Here is a 27,103-nt window from a genome sequence, read left to right as displayed (position 1 = left end):
TGCATCTGTGATTTTTTTTACCATGCAGTCTAACACTGCAAAGTTTAATTTAACATAAGGACCCCATATAACATTGTTGTTTAGTCGTTTAGTCATGTCCGACTCTTCGTGACCCCATGGACCATAGCACGCCAGGCAGTCCTGTCTTGCACTGCCTCCCGCAGTTTGGTCAAACTCATGTTCGTAGCTTCGAGAACACTGTCCAACCATCTCGTCCTCTGTCGTCCCCTTCTTCTAGTGCCCTCAATCTTTCCCAACATCAGGGTCTTTTCCAAGGATTCTTCTCTTCTCATGAGGTGGCCAAAGAATTGGAGCCTCACCTTCACCATCTGTCCTTCCAGGGAGCACTCAGGGCTGATTTCCTTAAGAATGGATAGGTTTGATCTTCTTGCAGTCCATGGGACTCTCAAGAGTCTCCTCCAGCACCATAATTCAAAAGCATCAATTCTTCGGCGATCAGCCTTCTTTATGGTCCAGCTCTCACTTCCATACATCGCTACTAGGAAAACCATAGCTTTAACTATACGGACCTTTGTCGGCAAGGTGATGTCTCTGCTTTTTAAGATGCTGTCTAGGTTTGTCATTGCTTTTCTCCCAAGAAGCAGGCGTCTTTTAATTTCGTGACTGCTGTCACCATCTGCAGTGATCAAGGAGCCCAAGAAAGTAAAATCTCTCACTGCCTCCATTTCTTCCCGTTCTATTTGCCAGGAGGTGATGGGACCAGTGGCCATGATCTTGGTTTTTTTGATGTTGAGCTTCAGACCATATTTTGCGCCCTCCTCTTTCACCCTCATTAAAAGGTTCTTTAATTCCTCCTCGCTTTCTGCCATCAAGGTTGTGTCATCTGCATATCTGAGGTTGTTGATATTTCTTCCGGCAATCTTAATTCCGGCTTGGGATTCATCTAGTCCAGCCTTTCGCATGATGAATTCTGCATATAAGTTAAATAAGCAGGGAGACAATATACAACCTTGTCGTACTCCTTTCCCAATTTTGAACCACTCAGTTGTTCCATATCCAGTTCTAACTGTAGCTTCTTGTCCCACATAGAGATTTCTCAGGAGACAGATGAGGTGATCAGGCACTCCCATTTCTTTAAGAACTTTCCAAAGTTTGCTGTGGTCGACACAGTCAAAGGCTTTTGCATAGTCAATGAAGCAGAAGTAGACGTTTTTCTGGAACTCTCTAGCTTTCTCCATAATCCAGCGCATGTTTGCTATTTGGTCTCTGGTTCCTCTGCCCTTTCGAAATCCAGCTTGCACTTCTGGGAGTTCTCGGTCCACATACTGCCTAAGCCTGCCTTGTAGAATTTTAAGCATAACCTTGCTAGCGTGTGAAATGAGCACAATTGTGCGGTAGTTGGAGCATTCTTTGGCACTGCCCTTCTTTGGAATTGGGATGTAGACTGATCTTCTCCAATCCTCTGGCCATTGCTGAGTTTTCCAAACTTGCTGGCATATTGGGTGTAGCACCTTAACAGCATCATCTTTTAAAATTTTAAATAGTTCAGCTGGAATATCATCACTTCCACTGGCCTTGTTATTTGCAGTGCTTTCTAAGGCCCATTTGACTTCACTCTCCAAGATGTCTGGCTCAAGGTCAGCAACCACACTACCTGGGGTGTACGAGACCTCCATATCTTTCTGGTATAATTCCTCTGTGTATTCCTGCCACCTCTTCTTGATGTCTTCTGCTTCTGTTAGGTCCTTACCACTTTTGTCCTTGATTATGGTAATCTTTGTACGAAATGTTCCTTTCATATCTCCAATTTTCTTGAACAGATCTCTGGTTTTCCCCATTCTATTGTTTTCCTCTATTTCTTTGCATTGCTCATTTAAGAAGACCCTATTGTCTCTCCTTGCTGTTTTTTGGAAATCTGCATTCAGTTTCCTGTATCTTTCCCTATCTCCCTTGCATTTTGCTTGCCTCCTCTCCTCCGCTATTTGTAAGGCCTCGTTGGACAGCCATTTTGCTTTCTTGCATTTCCTTTTCCTTGGGATGGTTTTCGTTGCTGCCTCCTGTATAATGTTACGAGCCTCCATCCATAGTTCTTCAGGCACTCTGTCCACCAAATCTAAATCCTTAAACCTGTTCCTCACTTCCACTGTGTATTCATAAGGGATTTGATTCAGATTGTATCTTACTGGCCCAGTGGTTTTTCCTACTTTCTTCAGTTTAAGCTGGAATTTTGCTATAAGAAGCTGATGATCTGAGTTACAGTCAGCTCCAGGTCTTGTTTTTGCTGACTGTATAGAGCTTCTCCATCTTTGGCTGCAGAGAATATAATCAATCTGATTTCGATGCTGCCCATTTGGTGATATCCATGTGTAGAGTCATCTCTTGTGTTGTTGGAAGAGAGTGTTTGTGATGACCAGCTTGTTCTCTTGACAGAACTCTATTAGCCTTTGCCCTGCTTCATTTTGAACTCCAAGGCCAAACTTGCCAGTTGTTTCTTTTATCATATAACATACCGCAATGCAAATTCAAAAGGATTCATTTTAATTCTATAATGAGTGTGTCCACAGATCCCAAAAAAAATTGTGACCGACCTCTGTACAGTATTGTTGAAGCAGGAGGTTTAACAGGGTGTGGATAAGTGGTGTCAGGCCATCTCCTCCCAGATATGCTTGCTGTTGCTGTATCAGCCAAAGCATATACAAGGTACCTTTAAACCTTGGAAGTCTCTTGACACTAATAATGCAAGCTTTCATGGATGCCTACCGGTACATCACTACCTAAATAAAGTGTGCTCAAAAAGGTTATACCACAATTCTCTTTGCTGGAATATATTAATATGTAATTCCTACTGAAACTTGCACACACAGTTGTTCAGAACCTCTGATTACCTCCAAGTGATTTCCAAACAAGAAAAAGAACAATCAGTAAGGTCAGAATAATGCAAAATAAGAATATGTATTTCCTGGATACAAAACTAACACAGAGAAAAAACAACAGAAGTTGTCACTCAAATCTAATATTTTGCTTTTTGGAACCACAGATTTCAATGTGTTTGCTGTTCAAAAGCTGCAACAAATAATTGAGCAAGGGTCATATGCCCTGACAGCTTTACCACTTAATCATAATTGACTATATGAGCTTTACAATATTTGTTAGCAATGATAAAGGAACAATAAAATAGCTACATGTTAAAGTGGAAAAGTATATAAAAGCTGCATGTTAAAACCTAGAAGACTACAGTATGAGGAAACTACTTTAAGCTTGAAAAAAATCCATCTGATTTCTAGTGCAAGATATGGAAACTACTAGTTCAATCTATCTTGGATTCAGTTTGGTTGAAACGAACCTGTAATCTCTGCATATGTTATTAACAATGTAGTATTTATAGCTCTCTATAATGCATTTTCTGCAAAAGCTGGCATTTCTAAGTTGCAAATGGGTTAAAATTCATATATTGAACTACTTAGGGGACAATTTCTGGAGCTAAATTAACATATTTACTCAAGGTTTGAATACAATCTCTTAAAAAACATTTTACTTGTTCATGGGATATCCAAGATGGATCACAATGGTCACTGAGCCAGTCTAATAAAAATACCAGTTTGGATTATTTGTAATGCTTAGCACTACAATCCTTTTTCCTAACCATAAAATAATTTTCTGCTTCACCTTTCAGCTTTTTGCTACATCTGATATATTTTAATGATATCTGTGAATCTTAAGTCTTATCTGGGATAAAAATCAACAGGTTTCTAAAGTTCCCTTTTGGTTAAATTCATAATGATTTCGTTATTATTATTATATGAGAATTCCTTGCTGAAGGAAATAAATAATCCTAACTTCACCTATAAACAGGTGGTGGTGGGGAGGTCTAAACTGATAGTCACAGACCATAAAAAATAAAAAATAGCACAATGAAAATGTAGAGTTTGCATATTGCAACTGGGATAGCAACAGCAAATTCCATGTTGGGAATGATTGAGGGGACTGAAAAGAAAATGGCTAGTCTCTCCCTCTCAAGGAGAACAACATAGAACAGAAGAAGGTATATAAAAGGACAACAAGAATAATAAAGGTGATGAAACATCTTCTCTATGAGGAAAGGCTAAAGTATTTGGAACTGTTTAGCATAGTAAAAGATTTACTGAGGAAGGAATATGGCAGAAGTTTATAAAATTATACGCAATCTGGACAGAGTGAAGAAACACTGGCTGCATTCAGATGTCATGCTAAGTCAGGTTCAAGGTGTCGTGAGTGAGCCTACTCTCTTCCCACGTTTTGTGTTTGTCTTTGTTTCCCAAGCCATAACTAAGAGCCAAAGTGGAAAGTTCTGAACTCCTTCTCTTGGTCATGTGGGTTGAAGCAGAGTGAATAGGCCTGGGCAGTGTTAGAAACTCAGATACATAAGCTCAGTGCCAAATGGCCCCTTAAACCAAGGTTACAGTGAACAAAACAAAATGTTCACTGGGGTAAGATGGCTCTAAAGTCTGATTTTTCAAATGATGGACTATGATTGATTATCAATTGAACATCTGGCTAGTTCAGATGACAACCCTGAGCTAGGTTAAGAACTTTGAGAACTTAAAGTCACTCGATCCAGGGAGAGTCCACATATGTATTAGCCCTATTCCTACCTCTTTTTCTTAATGGTGACTGCTCCCGCCCAGGCTGCAAAGAAAAAGCATTTTGGTTCCTGAAATTAATTTCAATTGTACAGATAAAATATAACTGATAGAATTGTACAGAATGTGGTATTAGCGTGTGAAAACAGTCCAGGCATGCACTTCCAGATGGTGGAGATGTCAGGCACCATCCATGCATCTTCATTTGGTCTCAAGTGTCAATAACCAGGTGCAAAATGTGCCTGGCTAATTCCGAACACTGGGCCTGGGAGGAGCTTAGGTGCATTCATGCAACACTAAGCCATTCACTTTATCCCTGTTCAACAATGCTGCAACTTCAGTTCTTATATTCTTAATTACCCTCATCCAAATGAGATATTTAAATTGATAGAGAAGACCACCAGACCTTGATTTTTTAAAGGGGTGCTGTTATTCTTAATTACATTAATATACTGTATATCGTTCTTAAGAATTCACCAAGATATTTTATAGACTTTTCAGTCCATTCTAACTTTCCCATAAAGAACTTATTTAAAGTTGAAAGCTATTACTCTGGTTTTTGATATTATCTTGTTTTAATCCAAGTTAGATGCAAATATTTTCCTGTTTTTTAAAAAACCTCAAACGTGGAACTGGTGTTCCCTTACCAAAAAATATGCGACCTGCTGTCACACAGGACCTTGGTCTCCTACCTCCATCTTTTCTCTAAGCCAGACTGTCATGTATCCCCCACTAATTCTACTCACATGCAAAAAGGTACTTAAGAATACCCGGGACATGTGACAAATCTGACAAAATGACTATGGCTCTCATTGGTCAGAAAGAGCCAAAGGTCACTCTCTTCAAGGAGAGGGGAGAGAGTATTTAAAAACTGAGCTGCTCTTGCAACTTTTGTCCCTCTCATCATCAGGAATCCAGGCTGGCTCTTCCATATAACCAGGAAGTTAACCAGCCTCACTGCCTATGCGTAAGTAGACTGAGATCATTGTGCTATTAACAATTAAAATAGAAGCAGTCAGGTTTTAGAGCTTTTTGGCTTTTTAATATTTCTGTTGGACTTATTGCCCTTTTCCTTACGTACTCTTAATAAACTTTCACAACTGAACTAGTGGAATCAGTATGTGACTGTCACCCTCAGGATTCGGGAATCCCCATGCACCCAGGTTGCTTTGGGTTTAACGCTATTGAAATCTAAGAACAGAGTTAAGAAATCCAGTAATTTGCCCTATTGTCAGGGAGAAACAGAGCACTTGACAGCTGACTTTATACTCTACATAAATTGCAAAGGATTGGCTGGAGACATGAAACCTGCTAGTCCAGGATCCTGGGATTTAACCATTAATTGGACATCCTCATCCCCCACCCCTTGTTTCTGGGGATATACCATAGGTGACCAAAAAGGAGTGGTGACAACAGCAACTACTGGATATTAGGTCTCAACTGGTAGTACTGCAGGGCAAAGAAGGGGGTGTGAGACACTCTCCTAAGCATCCTCCCTTCTTCATGCCAATCACTAAAGCTGACCTCCTCAACATAGGGTTAGAAAGAAGTCAATTGATATTTAAAACTATGGAGATAAGGGTTTAAGTCAGATAACTGCATGACTAAGATGCCTTAAGTTAGGGGTGATGTTATGTAAGAACTGAAAGAGAGAGGAGCTTTCTATATATGAAAAACCAATAAAAAGTATCATATGGGTCTTTCAATGAAATTTATTGGCAGTTGATTAAAGGAAGACAAAAGAAAGGACATCTTCACACAATGCATCATGGCAGTTCTCTTGGCTTCAGGAGAAGAGTACCCCAAAGTACAATGGGGGAGGGTATTGTATTCATGCTTTGCAGAAATCCTAATCTAAAATGCTTCCATATGAGAAACTGCACAAGTCCTGCACGTAAAACTTTACATGTGAAAACAGCATTAAATGTGAGGAAAAGCTACAATTCATGACAACCTACTAATGTGTCAACAACTTTCTACAGGGCACTATTACCATGCATACATAGATTCATCATATGTGATGCTCTATGTACAATTTTGCAATGTACGGAACACATACTTGACATAAAGGTGTTTCAGTCCAGACAATAGGAAGAGATTGCTCTATTACAGAGACAAACTACATGTGATGCACAAGATCTGTAATTAGATACCGATGGCATGTTTTATTTTTTGCTAAATGTGCATACGAACGAGGGTATTTGGCATTTAGATCAGGGAGGGCAAGATGTATAGGGCAAAACATACAGGTGCAATCAGAGGTGTGGGGTTTCAGGTGGGAAATGAACTAGAAAATTCAATCTCATTGTCTAGCCTGAAAATTAGGGTAATTTGCAGGTTAACTTACATCAGGAAACTTTCAGTTAGCAGGGGAGGAGGGAGAGTAGAACTTGGTGCCCTAGAGAGTTCTAATTTAGTATGGCTGTTTTATTTGTATTTAATGCACTAAGCTAAAAACTTTGAAAGTACCTAGCTTGTGTAAAACTATTTGAAATTTGTTTCCACACATCCATACTGAATTTCCACAGAAAATAAAGCTGCAAAATGTTCTGCCCCACATGACTGGGTGCAGTTTGTGCTTGTTTTCCACTCCATGGGGAAAGTATTGTTGGGGTTCTAGTATACTAGCTTCTGCATAGCATTTTAAAGCACCAGAGGTAATAAGGCTTATCATATGTATTGAGGAAACACACTTGTGCCACATACATGTCTTGCTGCAACTAAGGTATTGGGGAAAAACATGCTAATAACAACTCAAAACTAACATAGTTCAATTTGATTAAAATGTGGCAGCTTTGTTACCTGTACAGTACATATAAACAAATTTTCTTGGCATATTCTTTGAATTATATATATATATATATATATATATATATATATATATATATATATGTATGTATATGTATATATATGTAAACTGGGCATGTGGGTTAGTCTCCACTTTTCTGTGAAACCACTTGACCGATTGCATTCAAATTTGGACACAACGTCCCAAGCGAATATGTGAGTGACCATATGCAGGTTGCGTAGATAGATGTCACACCTATGGCATGTAAAACCCCATTCTTTGAAGCTCAAAACCCACACAGCAGATCCTGCCAGGCATGCTGGGAAAAGAACCAGGTAACACAACATCGCCCTCTAGCAGCAGCTACACTGGTACTGTAGCTATAAAACCTTCTCTCTCCACAACACTTCAGTTTGCCTTTACAGACTAGGCCGAATGGAAGTGGGGACTCGCCTGGGTGGGGGTTGGGAGAGGAGGGGGCAGGATACGTCATGGATCAGGACAGGGTGGGGGGAATCACAGGGATGAGCCACAGCAGCGTGGCCGGGCCAGCTAGTATAAAATTAATGTGTTGTACAGAATGTCAGTATTCATATTAGGCAGAAATCAGATCGGTCTGGCATGACTTATTTTTGAGAAACCCATGCAGGGGCTTAGTAATCACAGCATCCTTTTCTAAATGCTCACAGACCAACAGTTGAATTATCTGTTCTAGGATCTTCCCTGGTATTGATGTCAAGCTCACCGGATGGTATTTCCTGGGTCATCCCTTTCCCCTTTTTTTGAAGATGGGGACAATATTTGCCTGCCTCCAGTCTGCAGGGACCTCACATGTTCTCAAAGAATTTTCAAAGATAATAGACAAAGGCTCTTAAAATACATCTGCAAGCTCCTTTAGTACCCTTGGATGTAGTTCATCAGGTCCTGGAGACTTGAATTCATTTAAAGTAGCTAGATGTTCCCTTACTACTTCTTTTCCTATCCTGGGCTGCAGCTCCCTCCTTACATCATTTATTCTGTTATCACCAGGTTGGGCATCACTTTCCTTTTGGGTGAAGATAAAATAAAAGCCTTATTTACCTCAAGATCTGCTTTTAATAGCAGAAGCCAAGAAGCCAGTTGGATGGTATGAACATAGCTGCCAAGTTTTCCCTTTTCTCACGAGTAAGCCTATTCAGCATAAGGGAATTTCCCTTAAAAAAAGGGAGAATTTGGCAGCTATGGGTATAAATAATCATGTCATATAACAAAGGCAGAGAATTAACTGGAAGATAGCACTATACAGGTGCCCGTATAGATCATCCATACTTAACGCAGCCAAGATGCAATGAGGAATAATCACAATCATAGAACATGCTCAGAGGAACAACTGAGCTGTTATGGTGCTGTCTCAGCTACAATAGCTGCCAATATCTCCACTCATAAAATGTGTAAAAGCCATTTGCTATTCCAGAAGTGTGGGAAACAACAACAATCCTATTGTCTTATACTTGGTTTTATCTGCTTGCTTACAATTCATAAACAATTTCATTCTATACAGAAGAAAATGATCCTAACTACTATCAACTTCACAGATTAAAGTTTATTAACTTCACTTCCGGTCCGTCGCGCCGGCAAGAAGGACGCAGGGACTTCGCGCTCCGAAGTCCCTGGCCTCGCGGAGGGGGGGGGAAGTCCGCAGAGCGAGCGGACTCCCCACAAGAGCAGCGGGAAGGGCGTCCCGGTGACTGAAGCACCCAGCAGCTGCTCCGTTCACGGTTCCTCCGCTGCCCGAGAGCTCCGTAGAGCGATCGAGAGCCAGCGGAGTGGAGCCGCGGGAGCCATTTTGGGGTCCAACTTACCTCCTAGAAGCGAAGCTCCGAGTCCTCACCCGGCAAGCGGCGGATTCTTCCAAGAAATAAAAGATTTGATCAAAGTAAGTGAAATCTTCATTGGACTTGTTGACTTTATAAATAAATAATTCGGAAAACAGGGAGAGATTCAAAAACGGGAGTCGATCTCTTCCTAATGGTCAATCAAGAGGCGTATTAAATATTCCAAAGCCGAAAGGGAATTGAAGTAGAAAATCCGCCACAATTAATTAGAGAAGTTAGGAAAACCAGGAAGAAGAGATTTGAGGAAGTCACAATTATAATGTGAAGAAAATAAGAATTGGAAATTTTTAAATTTTTATTTGTTTTCTTTTTTTGGTGTTTTTTTTTTGTATAGGTATTGTGTTTATGTTTTGTTGAAGGCTTGTGTTAAAGGAGCAGCTGAGGGGAAACCAATCCCCAGAGCCCCTCCATCCCTGTCCTTTCAGTGGCAGGGAGGGGATGAGGGGGGAGGGGGGAGGGGGAGGTCAAACCCAGCCTTACAATGGACCCCTCTGATTCTCAATGCCCACGGGTTCTACTGGTGGCAGAAGTGGACTTGTGGGGGGAGGGAAATTGGAGGGACAGAGCATGTATTGTGTGTTTTGTTTGTTTTGTTTCTATAAAAAAATCAATAAAAATTATTTTAAAAATAAATAAAGTTTATTAACTTTTTATATAAAAAAGTAGACTTGACATAAATACTAAATATGTGCAATTTATACTTAACTCTCAGTTTCTACAAGGTCAGAATGAGAATGTCTGTAGCTCATGCAGCTTCTCTTCTTTTTAATTCACATGCTTTAGTGTTACAGCCTGGGAGAGCTCAGCTTCAATGTGATAAAATTAGTTTCAAAAACTGTAAAAAATGGTGCAAGTGTGGAGTCAAACATGCATCCTTTGTTTTCATGGATGTTATCATTTGTTATCATTTATGAAACCTACCTCACACAGCACTAAGAAGTGTACAAGGAATAAATTCATTTTTCCCCAGTAGCAAAGTATTGTGCTTTCAGTGCTAGGAAAATTCAACTCCTTATCAACAAGACTTCCTTGAAAGTGATCTCCGGATTTCTCACAGCAATGGAAAAGCCACTGCACATTAATAAATGAAAGATAATGGTCATACTGACTACTAACCTCATTGTTAAGATTAAGGTTTTTTCGTACTTTGAGAATACTTTCCAATGGAGGAAGAGTAGAGGAAAGACTTTGTTGATATATGGGGCACTGGCTTAGCAGTATAATAAGCAGTATTGTAAGAAACAAAACAAACCCCTGTGTTGCAAACACTAAAGTGAAACCAAAAACAGGGCAACACGTGACCAAATTCAAACGAACAGAATGTATTTACAACATATGTAATGTCAAAAACAAGACTAGAATATATAATATAATTCACATGAAAACAATTCCAATAGGTCTCTGAAAGTCCCTGTTGTTATGAATGGAACCAAATGGCAGAAAGTCATTCAATAAGAAACAAGCTGAAAAGCTTTGTATTGCAAAGTTCCAAAGTAGTTAGAGTAGTCAGCGAACTTGTCGTATTCCAAAGTTCCAAAGTAACTGACATATTCAATGAGCTAGTCGGACAGTGTTTCTGAATGTTGCACAGTTTCGTGAGAACTTCTTTAGCGCAGAAACAGAAAACTGACGTATTTCATAAACTGTAAAAAATAGAGGTACAATGTCCTATATCTACTTGACAATATGAAAACAAAATATACAATGAAGTACAATCGCTGAATACATACCACATCCATCATATAGATAAATATATGCCCTTTGCAGGCCACTACTCCTGCCCCCCTTTCCTCTGCCAGTGCCATTGATAAACCACCACCATCACCACATCTTTTCATCACCTCTACCTCTACGAATGTCCCCGAGGTTGCTAGAGCAACAGGTCTGCTCTAGCACCGTTATTTTAATTCTAGTCTTGTTTTTGACATTACATATGTTGTAAATACATTCTGTTCGTTTGAATTTGGTCACGTGTTGCCCTGTTTTTGGTTTCACTTTAGTAAGCAGTATTAACAGTCAAGGCAAAATGGAGTAAGATCTCCTATTCCTGAATGACAAACTCCACCCAGTACACAATATCCAAGTTGCTTCTCAACACAGCAATTAACCATAACACTTTTTTTTTAAAAAAAATTACGGAGTGTGTGGAACAATTTTCAATTTGCATTCCCAAAGCCATAAGCAATATAAACTCTGGGACTTTATAAAAAAATTATTTTAAAGCCACTAAATTCTGTACAAGTGCATGTGTATCTGCCACACAGATACCTCAAATTTCTATGCCACTCAAACATCTACAAATGCATCAAGAAAAGCTGGCCCAACAATAGTATCATGAAGTTTCAGAACTTAATACCTAAAACATCTAAAAACTAAGTGTTGAATGAAAGATGATTTTCAAGATAGGTCACACAGCTTTATACAATGCCAACTGCTGCAGTTAAATCCAGTTACTGCAAAATCAGTTCTACACATTTCTGCCCTGCAGGATGCAAGCTCCCAGCCTAAATGGGGAGCACAAAACTATGCCCACTAGAGGCCTACTCAATGTCAAATGAAACATTTACCTCCTATATCTTTGATCTGTGGCGATCTACACTGAAAATCCCTTTTCAACACAACATGGTTGATTTATAGTTTGTGATGTTATACACAGATTGTTTTCTCATTATTGTCTAGGCAAGCCACTCCACTGGTATCTGTTAAGGTTTTTCTTATGTGCAATATACTTTAACATTGCTCTGGATAACATCTTATTGAACTCTAATCCTAGCCTGGGTTGCAACATCTGCTAGCGTAGACAACATCAACAGCACCAGACTCTTGGGGCCCAGGGAACATTTTTTCACCTGTGTTGGGAGTGTCTGATTTTTTTTTTAAGTCATGGCAAAATGTGTTTCATTAGTTTTCCATTATCTTCAAAACTTATATTCAAATGACTCTACCACGTTGGCTTTTAAATATATGGCACAACCAAATTCGACAACTGCACCCCAAAGAACTAACAACATGGCTGCTGGTACCACTTAGGATTATCCATGTTGCAGAAATTGAAGACACTAGGGTCTGCAAATTTCTTCATGGTATAACAATGCATGGAACTTGACAACCAGAGAAATGATAATGTACAATGTAAAGTCCTCAAAGCTCTCAAAGACCCCGAACATACTTTTGCTTTATAGTGGGACTATATTACTCATACTAATACAAATAATTTTCAGAACTCTTCTACAAAAGCATGGCATATGGACTTATTAATAGTTGTTCTTTGATATGTGTCTACATCACCCATGTACTCATTGAAAGAACTGATATACAACCCATTTTGCTATTTCTACTACTGCCTTGTTTTATAGTTTATGCAAAACTGACAAAAACTCATTAAAAAAATCAAAAATATTTTTTTCAGATTCTCTAAGCACCAAGTTGCTCATTTCAGTGGTATGAAATGCAGGGGAAACGGACAAGGAAATCATAGTTAATTTGCAAGTGAAATCATATGACAAAAGTATAAAAAAGAGAATACTTGCATTCTAATTCTAAATATTTGCAGTGCCACGTTTGCAATGCCAGCAGAAAGTCATTGCTATACTGATGCAGTATCAAGATCCGCAATGCTAAGTATTCCACCGTACTGACTGTTGACTTTCACGGTGGACCCTCGGGTTAAGTTACCTTCAGATAACGTAACTTTTGGGTTGTGAACGCAGCAAACCCAGAAGTGTATACTTCTGGTTTTCGCCATACGCGCATGCGCAGAAACGCTCTATTCCGCCACCTCTAGATTTATTTATTTACTTTCTGGGTTAAATAATAATTTATTTATTTATAACCCACCCATCTGGCTGGGTTTCCCTAGCCACTCTGGGCGGCTTCCAACAGAATATTAAAAACAATATAGCATCAAACATTAAAAACTTCCCAACAGGGCCGCCTTCAGTTGTCTTATAAAAGTAAAATCGTTGCTTATTGCCTTGACATCTGCTGTGAGGGCGTTCCACAGGGCGGGTGCCACTATCGAGAAGGCCCTCTGCCTGGTTCCCTGTAACCTCACAATGAGGGAACCGCCAGAAGGCCCTCGGTGCTGGATCTCAGTGTCTGGTATGTTGGCAAAAACCTATCTACCTACAACATTAGAAGTTGAACAACATCAAAAGGCTGTAGTTACATACCATTCTTACCTGTAAGGGTAAGAGCGTGTTACTGTTGCTGTCTGTTCGGAAAACATTATCTTCAATCCAGGATTTAGGAGTCAGTGATGGAGTAGAACGAGTAAACTTGGGAGGAGCTATGACGTTACCAGAAAACGGCTTCTTTAAGGGAGAGATCTGGTTCATAGTTCCTGGAATTCCCATGTTTCCAGTTCTACGATGGTCTCTACCATGCACACTTCCCCAAGACATATTTCCTGTGCTCCAGCCAGTACTCTGATGGTTGCTCCAGGGTGATGTCTTCAGAAGAGGCTGAGGAGGGGAGGCAAAGGAGGAGAAATTACTAAAGTTAGTTGAAAATATTTTTTTAAAAGTATTGGTAACATAACCTAATCCTATGCATGACTGCTCAGAAATTATTTCTGCTTAATTCAGAATTCAGCTTACTCCCAAATAAGCTTAATACTACAATTTTATTAAAGTCAAATTGACTTTTTCTGGATCAGGGCAACAGGAAAAACACAAAACACAGTTTTTAGTTTTGTTAAACCCAGCATATACGTAGTAGTGACATGAGAATGACAATAGGTATCTCTGGCAATTGTTATGAGAGGCTCAAGCTCTCTATTCTCATCTCAATTTTTGCATGGTATTTTTCTAGGGCAGAACTTGGGGGCCCATCCACTTTAAGTACTAATCTTATAATACCAAGGAAATATAATTTTTTTTCTTTCTGTTAATTTCCTCTCTTGCTCTGTGAGATCAGTCCCACACTCCTCCTCTCTGAAAAAGTTGTGGTGCCCCTATGCTGATGAAAGCAAAGATGTGACTGACCAAAAGAGTATAAAACCAAAAAGTTGCCACTTATTTATAGAATCTATTTCCTTAAGGCTGTATGTGTAGACAGAAACAGATGAATCAGGTTTAAAAGAAAAATGTCCAAACTACATGCCAGACTTGTAATATCCCAAAATGATCAGCCCTATTCTCTCACAAATTCGGAAATATTTGTGATTCCTCAACTTGAATGCTTGGTTGAACTTGCTGTCCAGATACAGTGGTACCTCTACTTACGAATAACTCTACTTACTAATGTTTCTACTTACGAATGTTTCTACTTACGAATGGAGCTCCGTCCGCCATCTTGGATGCGGTTTAGATAGGATTTTTTCTACTTACAAATTTTTTTCTCCCAATGCATTCCTATGGGATTCGACTTACAAATTTTTTCTACTTACAAATGTGCGTTTGGAACACATTAAATTCGTAAGTAGAGGTACCACTGTACTGCTCTGTATCTCTAACATTATTCATAAATAGTTAAAATGAAAACTGTGATACTTTTACCACTGAAGGTTACACACACACACACACACACACACACACACACACATTTATCAATAACACTATCTTCCTATATACATTTATTTTGATGAGTGAGGTGATTCTCTCAGGATTACAGAAGTATGCAAGGCTTAAAGTGCAACTCAAAATTACCGGTAAGTCTTTCTGTGTTCAATGGGGCTTGCCCTCAGGTAATCAAGTACAGTGGAACATCGGTTTATGAACACCTCGGATTACAAATTTTCAGTTTATGAACGCCGTGGACCCATCTGGAATGGATTAATTCACTTTTCATTACTTTCAATGGGAAAGTTCAGTTTATGAACAGACTTCCGGAACCAATTACACCCATGCTTCGGGTTAAGTACGCTTCAGGTTGAGTACTCCGCAGACCCGTCTGGAACGGATTAATCCACTTTCCATTACTTTCAATGGGAAAGTTTGCTTCAGTTTATGAACGCTTCAGTTTAAGTACTCCGTGGACCGTCTGGAACAGATTAATCCACTTTCCATTACTTTCAATGGGAAAGTTTGCTTCAGTTTATGAACGTTTCAGTTTATGAACAGAGTTCCGGAACCAATTGTGTTCATAAACCAAGGTACCACTGTACTGTATAAGACTGCACCCTCAATGTCCCACAGATATTTGCTAGCTCAGCTGTCCATAATACTTGTGTACTCAGCTCTTTATCTTCCAGACTGTTGGTGTGACAGAAATAACTGTTACAATTTTCAAAGGTTTCCTGACTAGTCACCTGGAAAAGATTCTTATTTATCACAGCTGACTGGGTGAGTTGCTATTTACAAGCTTAAGGTAGCTATATTTGGGTTTTTACGAAACAGCAAAGCTAGGCCATAATGCATCATCAAATACAATAAAAGCATAAAAAGTTGATGACTTAATAAGTAAAAGCATAGTAGCCCTAGGAAAGGTAGAGGGATGGTCTAGGTGGTGGTGGGGGAGATGTTGCACAGAATAACTATTCAAAATTCCTTCTTTAGCTTTTGGTACAATATTTTATGTCAAGTGGTATGACGTAAAAGCTTTTCAATGTCACTGATATGGGAACAGCTATAGCTGTGCAATGTGTCAACATCCAATGTTAATAATTTAACACTTGGCTTAAAAAAGAACAACCCCATACATTTAAAAAGAATTTGGGAGGGGCAATTTATAGTACAGTGGAACCTCGGTTTATGAACACCTCGGTTTATGAATTTTCGGTTTATGAACGCCGCGGACCCATCTGGAACGGATTAATTCACTTTCCATTACTTTTAATGGGAAAGTTCGCTTCAGTTTATGAACGCTTCAGTTTATGAACAGACTTCCGGAACCAATTACACCCATGTTTCAGTTTATGAACGCTTCAGTTTAAGTACTTCACGGACCCGTCTGGAACGGATTAATCCACTTTCCATTACTTTCAATGGAAAAGTTCACTTCAGTTTATGAACGGTTACTCCGCGGACTGTCTGGAACGGATTAATCCACTTTCCATTACTTTCAATGGGAAAGTTCGCTTCAGTTTATGAACGCTTCAGTTTATGAACAGACTTCCGGAACCAATTGTGTTCATAAACCGAGGTACCACTGTACTGCAACAACTAGAGGGCTACTATTCCCATTAGCCCCAGTCACTATGGCCAATCGTCAGGGATGATGGGAGCTGTAGTCCAGTAACATCTGGAGATCTACAGGTTACCAACTCCTGAGGCTTATCTGACTCAAGTATCTAGCAGGAACCATCACTATATAATTATTTCAAAGTAAAATATTTTCAAGACTAGTGTGATACATCCTAGTAAAGAAGATACCTATATAAACCATTTGGGTAGGATAATTAAGCAGACACTAAAGTCCTATATAATTGCAGATAGACATGGTCAGTCTTGAATGTCTCATGCTGCAATTTTTAGGAGAAATATGCATCATACTGTAAAACTAACAGTGAAGGTAACAGGATTTAACAGGATTTTCATCTTTACAGCTAGTCTGCTGCTCACCAAGTACTACTATTTATAAAGTTTAAAACACAAAAGGCAGAAGAGACTTCCTTTGCTTTGTGAAAAACTTAGAAATTGTTTCTGCAATTCTTAGCTTGTCCAGCAATAGACCGAACAGTGAATATCAACAATATTTTTTTTAAAAAAATATTTTAGTTTCCCCATTAAATACAACTTATAATTCTTTTTTGTTTTCTCATTGTAGCTCTTTATTACAGAAACACAGTTGGTTACACAGACAATCATAATTAGATTCTACACCATCATAGGTGACACTTAATCTCAATCCACTTTTGACCTGCAAGGCAGCCACATATTCTCTCAGCCATCTGTAAAATGGGAGGAACAGCAATCTACTAGGCCAGCTTGTTCCAAGAAGAAGCAAGAGGCCTTTAACATTAAAGAACTTTAAATGCATCAATAAAAAGATAAGAAGGAAAATGTTTAATACTAAGCATAAATGTACAATACTTGAGCACAAACAAAATGCAGCACACTACCTGATGAACAAGTATAAAGCTAATCTGTTATAGAAAACATGAAACTGTTAACTTATATTACTGTGAGTATGCAGAGCTCATTGAAAGAAGCAAGCTTCCAACCAATGGGAGAAAAGGTGTTCAGCCCACCCATAAGGTAGCAGTAAGTGCTACATGCGAAAAGACTGGGACAACCTGAAATACCACACTGAAACTTTTCTTGGCATCTACAGCTGCTTATGCAAGCTGCTTAGCACATAGCTCAGTGTTGCAAAATAAAATGTAAGTGGAAATTTGTGTACAGACCTACTGTATTCACAACCTGGACAAACCAAGATACTCAGTTTAAGCTGCTTTAGGCCAATTTATGGGTGTGTGGATTGGACTGCCAGATTTTGGACTACCACTTATGGTTGTTGGTTTACACATATGTATAACTCATTTAAACAAAAAACAGTTACTATAAACTAATAAACTTGTCTGAAACAGATGTTCAAAACTGCCCTGTTCTGTTCATTATGAAGTTATGATGTTGCTGATTCACTCCAAAATAAAACTATCGAATAAAAGCAAATAAAATCTATAGGCAGCCAGTATGACAACCCAGTGACTATTGCTTAAACATAACTAAGTTATGTAGACTCTTCACACAGGCGTAGTCAGGATTTTGATTGATCCTCCCCCCCCCAGCTATACCCATGCCCTTCATAACTGCAATCCCGTGCATACTTATCCAGATGTAAGTTGTACTGAATACAGAACTTATTTATTTGGTTATTATTTGGTTTGAAAAAACTGAAAATCTGCTTTTTAAGCTCATATGCTACAAAGTGGCTCTCATCGTTAGGTACAAATACAATACAAAACCATTTACAAATACCCAGCTGTAAAAAGCCAGTGGAAAAATCCAATGCAAAATAAACAATAAAAACTAGCAGTAAAATTCAGCACATCTCAGCATAGAAGTCCTAGTTTATTTACAAGTAGACATGCATTAAATTGCACTGACAGGCTGCAGCCCTATATCTACTTACCTCAAGTGAATTCAATGTGAGAAAAGTATAGGATTGTATTGTTAAGTGCCTGATATGTCAAGGCTGTATTTTAAGAGAATAAATATTTAATGGAAAAAGCCTAACCAGGTTTACTCAGAAGTAAGTTCTACTGAATTCAATAGGGCTTTCTGCCAGGTAAGTGGGGTTAAGACTGCAGACTTGATCAAGAGGATTGGGAAGAGAGAACAGCCAAGTGAATGCTAGTACAGTAATTTATTATGAGTTACTGCAACAGAGACTAAGAAAAAGATGTGGGCGTTAAAGGTCTTCTTTGTCTTCCTAGGACTTCTTCACATATTACCGAATTCCAACAAGGAAACCACTTTCATGTATTGCACTATGCAAGTCCAATACAGAACGCTGTATGTGACAATTACTGTACACCTTAGTGGTTGATTGCCCAATGCACACATACTGTGCAAAAAAAGCAAACATAAAATATGATCCACACACAACTGACCGACACACAGGATTCATTTTATCTTTTTCTTATGACTTACTTTTCACACTGGAATTTTGTAACTTGTGAAATCATCCTAAAGATCACCGCACATATTTCTTAAGCCCTTGCCCTGACACTGAGGTAACCTTTGCACTAGAAAAGCCATATACGTGGTCACAAGTTTTCCCTTGTGAGCACATTGGACTGGGAGGTCAGATGTGGTACATCTTTGTCTACTCCCAACCCCTAGAAAAACTCATCTCTCTGAAGGAAGGCACCTTGGGGCACCCACCATGTTCCACTAGCCAGCTGGTGGCTTGACACTGCTTTGACACTTCAGCATGTGTATTGGTGTCTTTAAAAATCTCTGTCTCGCATGTGCGACGCACACACAGCCCCTCACTTTACTGTTCTCTTTAGCCCCCCAGCCCCTTCCTCATGCGGTCCCTGTCCTCAAAAACAGATTCCTGCCACAGGATACATGGCAAACCCTTCTCGGAAGAGAGCAACCCTATAGATGATCCAAACCTGAGAGGCCATTTGCCTTAAAGCTAAACAGAACTTGCCACCATATTTCCTCGGTCAATTTTCATGCATGCGAAATGAGAGTTGCTATTTTCTTTTCATTCTTTTCTGTTTTCAGCAAAAACAATTTTTAACACGCAGGCACACACGTATGTATGGTTCCAAAACAAACCCACTAAAGTCCTTCAATCATAGGACATCCTCTTTCCACACACACACCGTTTCACCACCAGCTTTCTGTAAACAATTAAATTCCTCTTTAGGCAGCCCTCCGGCATTAAACAACCTACGGCCTTCCAAGTGGGGGAGGACGGCTGTTAATACGATGTTTTCCTGCGTGATCGTGTATTCAATCGATTGGTCTAAATTGCTTCACCGCAAATGCCTTGATCGGACGGCACGCAAAGGCGAATAGCGAATCGGGGAAACGGCCAATAATCGGCCATAGCTACCACAGAGCCAGATAGATAGACGGGTGGAAATAAGGCCGCTATCTTTCCCTGCCTCGATACCCGCCTATCGATCGCCACCCCCAGGACCCCCGTTTCCCCAGCACCCACCTGGTGGTGGTTGTAGGAGTTCCTCTGCTGCAGGAAAGCGGCTGCCGCTGCGGCCGCAGCCGCCTGGTGTTGGTGGTGCTGCTGCAGCTGAGGGCTGACGGGCGAGCGCCGGTTCTGCTGCTGCTGCTGCTGCTGCTGCTGCTGAGGTAAACTGATCTGAGGCGGCGGCGGCGGCGCCGAAAAGGGGCTTCCGAAAGGCCCCACCGAGGCGGCGTGGGTCGACACGGGCGAGAAGCTCTGGAAGAAAGCCGGGTTGAGAGACGACGGCATCCCGCCGCCCGCCGCGTAGAAACTGCTGCCGCCCTCCGAAGACGACGACGACGACTCCGGGCTCGGCGGAGGAGCCATGGCGGCGGCCGGAGGAGGCTGCTGCTGGTGCTGCTGCTGCTGAGGCGATGGCGGCTGCCCCGGCGGCGGTTGCTGAGGAGGCGGCGGAGAGGTCTGCACGGACCACGGCGTGCCGAAGCTGGGCAGCGGCGGCGGCGGAGGGGAGGCCGCGGATGCCGAGGAGGAGCCTCCGCCGTGAGGGCTGCCCAGCTCGGGGCTCTGCAGGCTGCTGAAGCCCAGCCCGCCGGGCAGGAGGCTCCCGGCACTGCCCAGCAAGTGGCTGCTACTACTGCTGCTGCTGCTGGGGGGAGACTCCATAGGGAGAAAGAAGGGCGAGGAGGGAGGAGGCGACGGCGCCGCTTCACCACCACTTGGCAGCCGTCGTCGGCGTCGCCGCCGGGCGCCACATCGGGGTCGGCCGACCGAGCGAGCCGAGGGACACCGGTCCGCCCGCAGTGGCGGCGGCGCTTGGGCTCCTGCGCTGTGAAGAGAAAGGGCGGCGCGGGCGAAGCGAGCCTTCGGGGCGGCTCAGCTCGCGAGGCGCCGCCGCCGCTGAGGGAGAGGCGGGAGGCCGCCCCTGGTTGACACGCAGCAGGCGACTCCCTCGTCCGGGTCGGGGTTTAAAACCGGCCGGGGCGGAGAGAAGAAGAAGAGAGCGGTGGGTGGGGGCCGCCGGCGCCGCCCGCTTCGCCCGGCGCTCCAGCCTCGCCTTTCCCCGCGGTCAGCCCCACGAGCGGCACTCGCCCTCCCCTGACAAGCTGCTTCGGCTTCTCGGGGAAGCGGCGTCCGGAGCGGCGAGAAGGACAAGGGGAAGCTGCCGACCGAGGGCGACGCCTCCTCCCTCCGCCGAAACGCTGCTGCTGCTGGCTCGGCGCTTTCCTTTTTCTCCCTCTCTGCAGAGTCCGGATCTTTCAGTCAATGCAAAGGCTGCCCTTGTTCTTTTCTCCACCTCCTCGCTGCTGCCCAGTTTTTATTTTGTTTGGTGGGGGGAGCCAATCTTCCTTCCTGGCTTGCTTCGCCCCCAAAGTACCCAGCGATGGCGAAACCCGACCTTCCCTGCTCGTTGCTAAAAGAGGCTTCGGCTGCAAAATCATGTACTTTGGGTTCTTTGGGGGGGGGAGGGGGCGGAGAGAGGGGGGGAGGGTTTTAACTAACAGAAACCTGTCCTCTACAAAAAAGGGGGGGTAGTACAACCACCGCCCTTCACGGAATAGAAATTGTCAAAGTTATTTTTTAAAATAAGATTCAGTATACTGTATGTATATATAGAGACAGCCCTGTTTATGACTGGTGTCCAACTCTACTGAATGGATTTCTTCACGTTACTAAAGTACTGGAAAAAAATCCCCCTGTGCTGAAAAATAGCCCCCGCTTTAAAGACATTGAAAAAATCATTGAAAAAAAAACCCTTCGGAAACCAGATATTTCTTTCTCTCGGTATGTACATAAATACATATATCTGCCTTTCTATCGATCTTATTTATCTGCATAAAAATTGAAGCAATCCCCGCCGCCCTCTATCTCATGCTTTCAGCAGCTCCTGTCAAAGCCCCTCCATGTTCTACTATCCTGGCCCTACAAACGGCCTGCGCATAAAGAAAGGAATGGGAAGGCAACAACCCCCCCCCTTCCAAAAAAGGACGGGTCCTCTTTTCCCTGCACAATATCCCTGCGTTTCGTTTCTTCCGCAGCCGGTCTGTCAGCCCGCCTGAGCAGCGCCCCAGCCCCGCCGCAGCCGCCCGCATAAGAACCCGGAACTGCCGTCACGGCCGTCACGCATCACAATCCCGCCCCTCGCAAGTCTGTCAACGTCCCCGACGCTCCGTGAGGCCCCGCCTCCTTTTTAATTATTCATCCGCCGTCGGCCCGTGTCTCTCCGTCGCGTCTTCGACGTCGTTTATTCGGCGCTTTTTGGAAACCGGACGAGACCAACGCGCGACATTTCATTAGGGTGGCTTTTCTTTTACAAAACAGTTATTAACGCGCCCGGAGGGATACGTTGGCTGACACCGTGGAAAGCTAATTTGGGTGTTTTACTTGGCTACGTTGGGAAACAGCGTCTCTGCCCCGTCCTCTCTCCCTACTTCCCCCAGGAAGTGCTGCGCAATCGGCTCTCCCAAGGAAGCCTGACGTCACTCCAACGCGTTCGCGTTGACTCGGTCCCGCCCACCACTCGCTTTGCAACGTCATCAGTCGCTTTTCGCAAGCTGCGCAAGCTGGTTTTGATTCAGTATACAGTATATACAGTATAGTATTTCTATGCCTCTTTTCATTGAGATGAATCCTAAACTGGCTTACAAACAACAAATAACGACAACTTGGTAGAACACAACAGCAGCATAGATCATATAAGATAATTAACGCATCATCAGTGAAACAAACATTTCCAATCTAAAGAACAGTGTTAACAAGGCATCAACTAAAACATAAGCTAAACATCACAAAAGTCACGTTTTATGATTGACAAATAAATACAGCATTTATAATCTGAAGTGAAGCCCAGAGAGTGGGGGAGCAGAAACTAAGCTGGTGGGAACTTATCTGCTGGTTGGCAAGATGCAGGTTCCTGCTCCTAATGTTTTATTATGTTTTTATATGTACGGGAAGCTGCCCAGCGTGGCTGGGGCAACCCAGTCAGATGGTGGGGTACAAATTTTAAAAATAAAAACAAACATCTATAAATATAGAAAGAAATGAAATCTATATATATAAAAATGGTGAAGGTGCATGTGTGTTATTCCCCACTTTTCTCCCACAAGCACTTACCCGATCGTCCTGAAATTTGGCCACAACCTCAGCGTCACGTGTGAGCAGGTAATCATGCACTTACACTGACCAGCTGACACACCTAACACAGGTAAAAACCTGGATTTGTGGTCAAAAAATTGCGCCCTCCAGTGGACATTCAACGAAAAACGGACAAACATCCCTCACGCCCACAATCCCTCACGCCCCGGAGATCACACCTCCAACAGAGAGCAAACCGCCCCGAGACCAAGCTGCTCCTCAGGGAACCAAGCCCGCCTCGGAGATCGCACATCCGAGACCAGGCCGCTCCCCAGGGACCCGCGCCCGCCCAGGAGATCATGTACCAGCGACCCCCCCCCCGACCAAACCAACTCCACACACACCCCACTGCACGGATCCCACCCCCGCCAATCCCACAACCTCCCACTACCCCCTCCCGCCCTGAGCAAGCCCACTCCACACACACACCCTACGGATCTCCCCCGATCCCTTAACCTCCCGCGACCCCCCCCTTGAGCAAGCCCACACACATACACACACCCCATGGATGGCACCCCCGCTGATCCCGCCGCCTCCCGGGACCCACCCCCACACCGGAGATCACACCGATCCATCCCCACACACACCCACAGATCCCGCCGCCGATAATGCCACCCCCATGGACCAGGCCGCCTCCACAACAGCCCTGGGCCTCTCCAAAAGACAAAAATAAATACCTCGCTTCAAAACGTTAACTAACTTCTTCCTTTCTTCACAATTTCACACTAAGCCAAACAATTATTTAGCAAGCCTGACAGGCCACATTTAGAAAATTGTGACCACTTTGTTCCTTCCTTGCTCCTGCTGGTGCAGCACTACTAAAAACGTTTTACATGTCAACCTGGACTTTTGGTTTCTATCTCCCAAGCAAACCAAAAGAAGGAAACAAAACTTGCCTACTGTTTGTGGATTGTTTGGAACAAGACAAACCATAAGTCTGGGTTTGCACATATAATGGTAAGTCAAACCATGACTTAGCTTCTAATAGCAGCAGGAGCATAGCTGCCAAGTTGTCCATTTTTTTAAGGGAAATTCCCTTATGCTGAATAGGCTTCCTCGCGAGAAAAGGGAAAACTTGGCAGCTATGAGCAGGAGTGGTGCAAAAATCCGGTTACAGGTTGGCTTAATAGAAACCCCAACATATGTCCTACAAATAAACACAAAATAGATCATGTTTTCCTGATACAGCAAAACTTTATATTGTAGGGGAAAGTTGTCATAATTCAAATCTCAAAAAGGGATGACCCAGGGGTGGTGGGAAGAGGGGGCGTGATACGTCTGGGACGGGACAGGTTGGGGGAAATCACAGGGAAAAGCCGGGGGTGGGGGGAGGAGGGGGTGGGATATGTCATGGATCGACACAGGGTGGTGGCAGTCACGGGGGTTAGCCACAGCAACGCGTGGCAGGGCCAGCTAGTAAAACTATAAGAAACAAACCTTGATTGATAAGAGCACACACACTCTCTATCAAAACCATACAAATAATTACAATAATAAATAAAATAATAAAAGGAACATGACGCTAGTCCTATCGTTGAAAGTAGTCAGTTCCCAAAAAGCCTGTTGGAATCAAAAAGTCCTTCACTTGCTGTTGGAAGGAGTGAGGCAGTCTAGTTTCTCCAGAGAGGGAGTTCGATAGTCTGGGAGCAGCCCCTTGGTATCAGCTCCAGCCCTTTCTCATACAACCATTCTGTATCAAGTGGTGGAGACTGGAGTCTCTCCTGGAAGTAACATTTTTACGTTAGTGAGACTGTTTGGAAAGCTTCAGCATGTTCCATAGAAACATACCATATTTTTCTGTCTATAAGACGCCCCCGTCTATTTTGGGGCCTCAAAATTTAGAAAATAGGGGGGTTTGAGCTTTTGGGGAGGATTATTTGGGGGGGGGGATGCAGAAAATCGCTCACCTGCCAGAACGTAGCACACAACCGCTCGCGTCACTTACAATTGCCGCTTACAATTTCGGGCTTGCACTTTGTTCCAATCGGCTGCCTGATCACAGCCATTAGCCCTCCTGATTGCCGCTGCAGCAGCCAATAAACAGCTGCCCTTGTTGCAGGGAGCGTGATTGGCAGCCGCTGGCGACAATCAGGGAGCTGATAGGTGGTTTCTGCAGGGCTTACAATCTCGGGCTCGTGCCAAAAAAACCATTCGCATGCCCCCCCTCCCAGCACTACCCGTGTATAAGACGAGCCTAAATTTTGAACCTCATTTTTGGGTCAAAAAAGCTCGTCTTATACACTGAAATATATGGTACTTTACATATATCTGCCCAACACCTGAAAAACTGGTTTTGCAAGATCCCAGTGTGGTCAGTTTGGGCTGGGGTGTGCACCTATCCACCACTGCTATGTGCCTGTTGCCTCTACCATCAGCAGCTTTGGAGGAGACAAGGGAAGGGCAGCAGCCCCTGTACATACCACACATAGAAATGCTCTTGCTGGCCTCATCCTGCCCAGAACCCCAGCATACTAGCACATGCATGAAAATGTGCAATTGTCAAATAGAAAGCATAAAAAATAGTTTTGAGGATAATTATCAGCATGACAGGCTTTCTCCCACTCTTGTCTAACAACTGCTCTGAAAAAAAAATGACTAAGCCAGCCAAAACTTTTCCACTTTAAGGCATGAATATCATTGGAACATCAGAATGCAGAGGGAAACACAAAGGGTTGTGATAGTTGGGAGTGACTGGTGAACTGAAGGCCCTGCCACATCCCCACTTTGAACGTGATGTTACGAGGAAGGAAGCGGGAAGAATAGGTGGGTTGTACTTCCTGTTCCATGTGCTTCTAAAATCCCTCTCTTTCTCTTCCAGGGCATGACCTGAAATGCAAAAGTGCCAATGACTGGAGCTATGAGCTGCTCTTATCTGGTCCATTAGCTGTTCAGTTAGCCCAGGGGTCAGCAACCTTTTTCAGCCATGGGCCGGTCCACCGTCCCTCAGACCATGTGGTGGGCCGGACTATATTATTGGGGGGGGGGGTGATGAACCAATTCCTACACCTCACAAATAGCCCAGAGATGCATTTTAAATAAAAGGACACATTCTACACATGTAAAAACACGCTGATTCCTGGACTGTCCGTGGGCCGGATTGAGAAGGCGATTGGGCCGCATCCGGCCCCCGGGCCTTAGGTTGCCTCCTACTGAGTTAGCCCTTTCAGATTTCAATGGTTTTGCAATTATCTCCTTTTAATCAACCGTGAGAGAACCTTGAGGATCTTAAAGATGGTGCCCAAGTCTCTGTTTGTTCCATTCTCCCGCTCTCATCTCCTCCCTCAAATTTGCCTTTCTCAGTGGCAATTTGACAAAAGAGGAAGCAGTGCAAGCAGCTACTATTTCATTTAGAGGTTGCTGGCCAGTTCTGATCTCTGAAGAAATAGGATGGGAGAAACCAGAAGACTATAGCAATGGTCTCTTAATATATGATGTTGTTGTTTAGTCGTTTAGGACTCTTTGTGACCCCATGGACCAGAGCACGCCAGGCACTCCTGTCTTCCACTGCCTCCCGCAGTTTGGTCAAACTCATGTTGGTAGCTTCGAGAACACTGTCCAACCATCTCGTCCTCTGTCGTCTCCTTCTCCTACTGCCCTCAATCTTTCCCAACATCAGGGTCTTTTCCATCAGGGTCTTCTCTTCTCGAGGTGGCCAAAGTATTGGAGCCTCAGCTTCACGATCTGTCCTTCCAGTGAGCACTCAGGGCTGATTTCCTTCAGAATGGATAGGTTTGATCTTCTTGCAGTCCATGGGACTCTCAAGAGTCTCCTCCAGCACCCTAATTCTTAATATATACAGTAATTTAAAACGGGGGAAAGAATCAAGACTTCTCTGTCATAACAACCAATGTGTTTTTTCTGGCAAGCTAATATGCAGCGGCACTTTGAATGATCTAGCAGCTTAGTACATAAACCACATTTCCCTCATTTTGCTGTACTGCAGATAAATTAGGATTGCTTCACTGCATGATCCTTCGTATAGCTGTCAGACGTACTCCTCTAGCCCTGGCCAATTTATATGAAAATTGTGTTCCTCAAGACTTTAAGGTCTTATACCTGGTATGAAGAAAGTGTACCAGTGGGAAATTTGCACAAGCTATCTGCTTGCCTCTTGGACATAGCGGATAAAGGAACATGAGCTTGGCTGTCCATATTTGCATGTAGTCTTATCGGTGCTCGCGAAA

General features: G+C 42.8%; 1 protein-coding gene across 5 annotated transcripts in view; it reads right to left on the bottom strand.

Moving 5' to 3' along the window:
• The window catches only part of CPEB2 (cytoplasmic polyadenylation element binding protein 2), a 71,742-nt gene extending 48,770 nt beyond the window's left edge, over positions 1-22,972 (bottom strand). Inside the window, exons 1-2 of one of the 5 annotated variants that reach the window (XM_060279078.1) lie at positions 22,899-22,972; positions 13,415-13,705 (exon numbers count right to left, since the gene is read on the bottom strand). In XM_060279078.1, coding sequence (XP_060135061.1) covers positions 13,415-13,645 — 231 coding nt within the window. In that variant the 5' untranslated portion in view covers positions 13,646-13,705; positions 22,899-22,972. Of the gene's footprint in view, positions 1-13,414; positions 13,706-19,805; positions 21,876-22,898 lie in introns of those variants that run through there. The other 4 variants (XM_060279074.1, XM_060279076.1, XM_060279075.1 and 1 more) reach the window with 4 other exon arrangements.
• Positions 22,973-27,103: the final 4,131 nt, after the last annotated feature.

This window comes from Zootoca vivipara, chromosome 9 (assembly GCF_963506605.1).
Source record: "Zootoca vivipara chromosome 9, rZooViv1.1, whole genome shotgun sequence".
NCBI lineage: Eukaryota > Metazoa > Chordata > Lepidosauria > Squamata > Lacertidae > Zootoca > Zootoca vivipara.
This window is presented reverse-complemented; position numbering and strand designations above follow the sequence as displayed.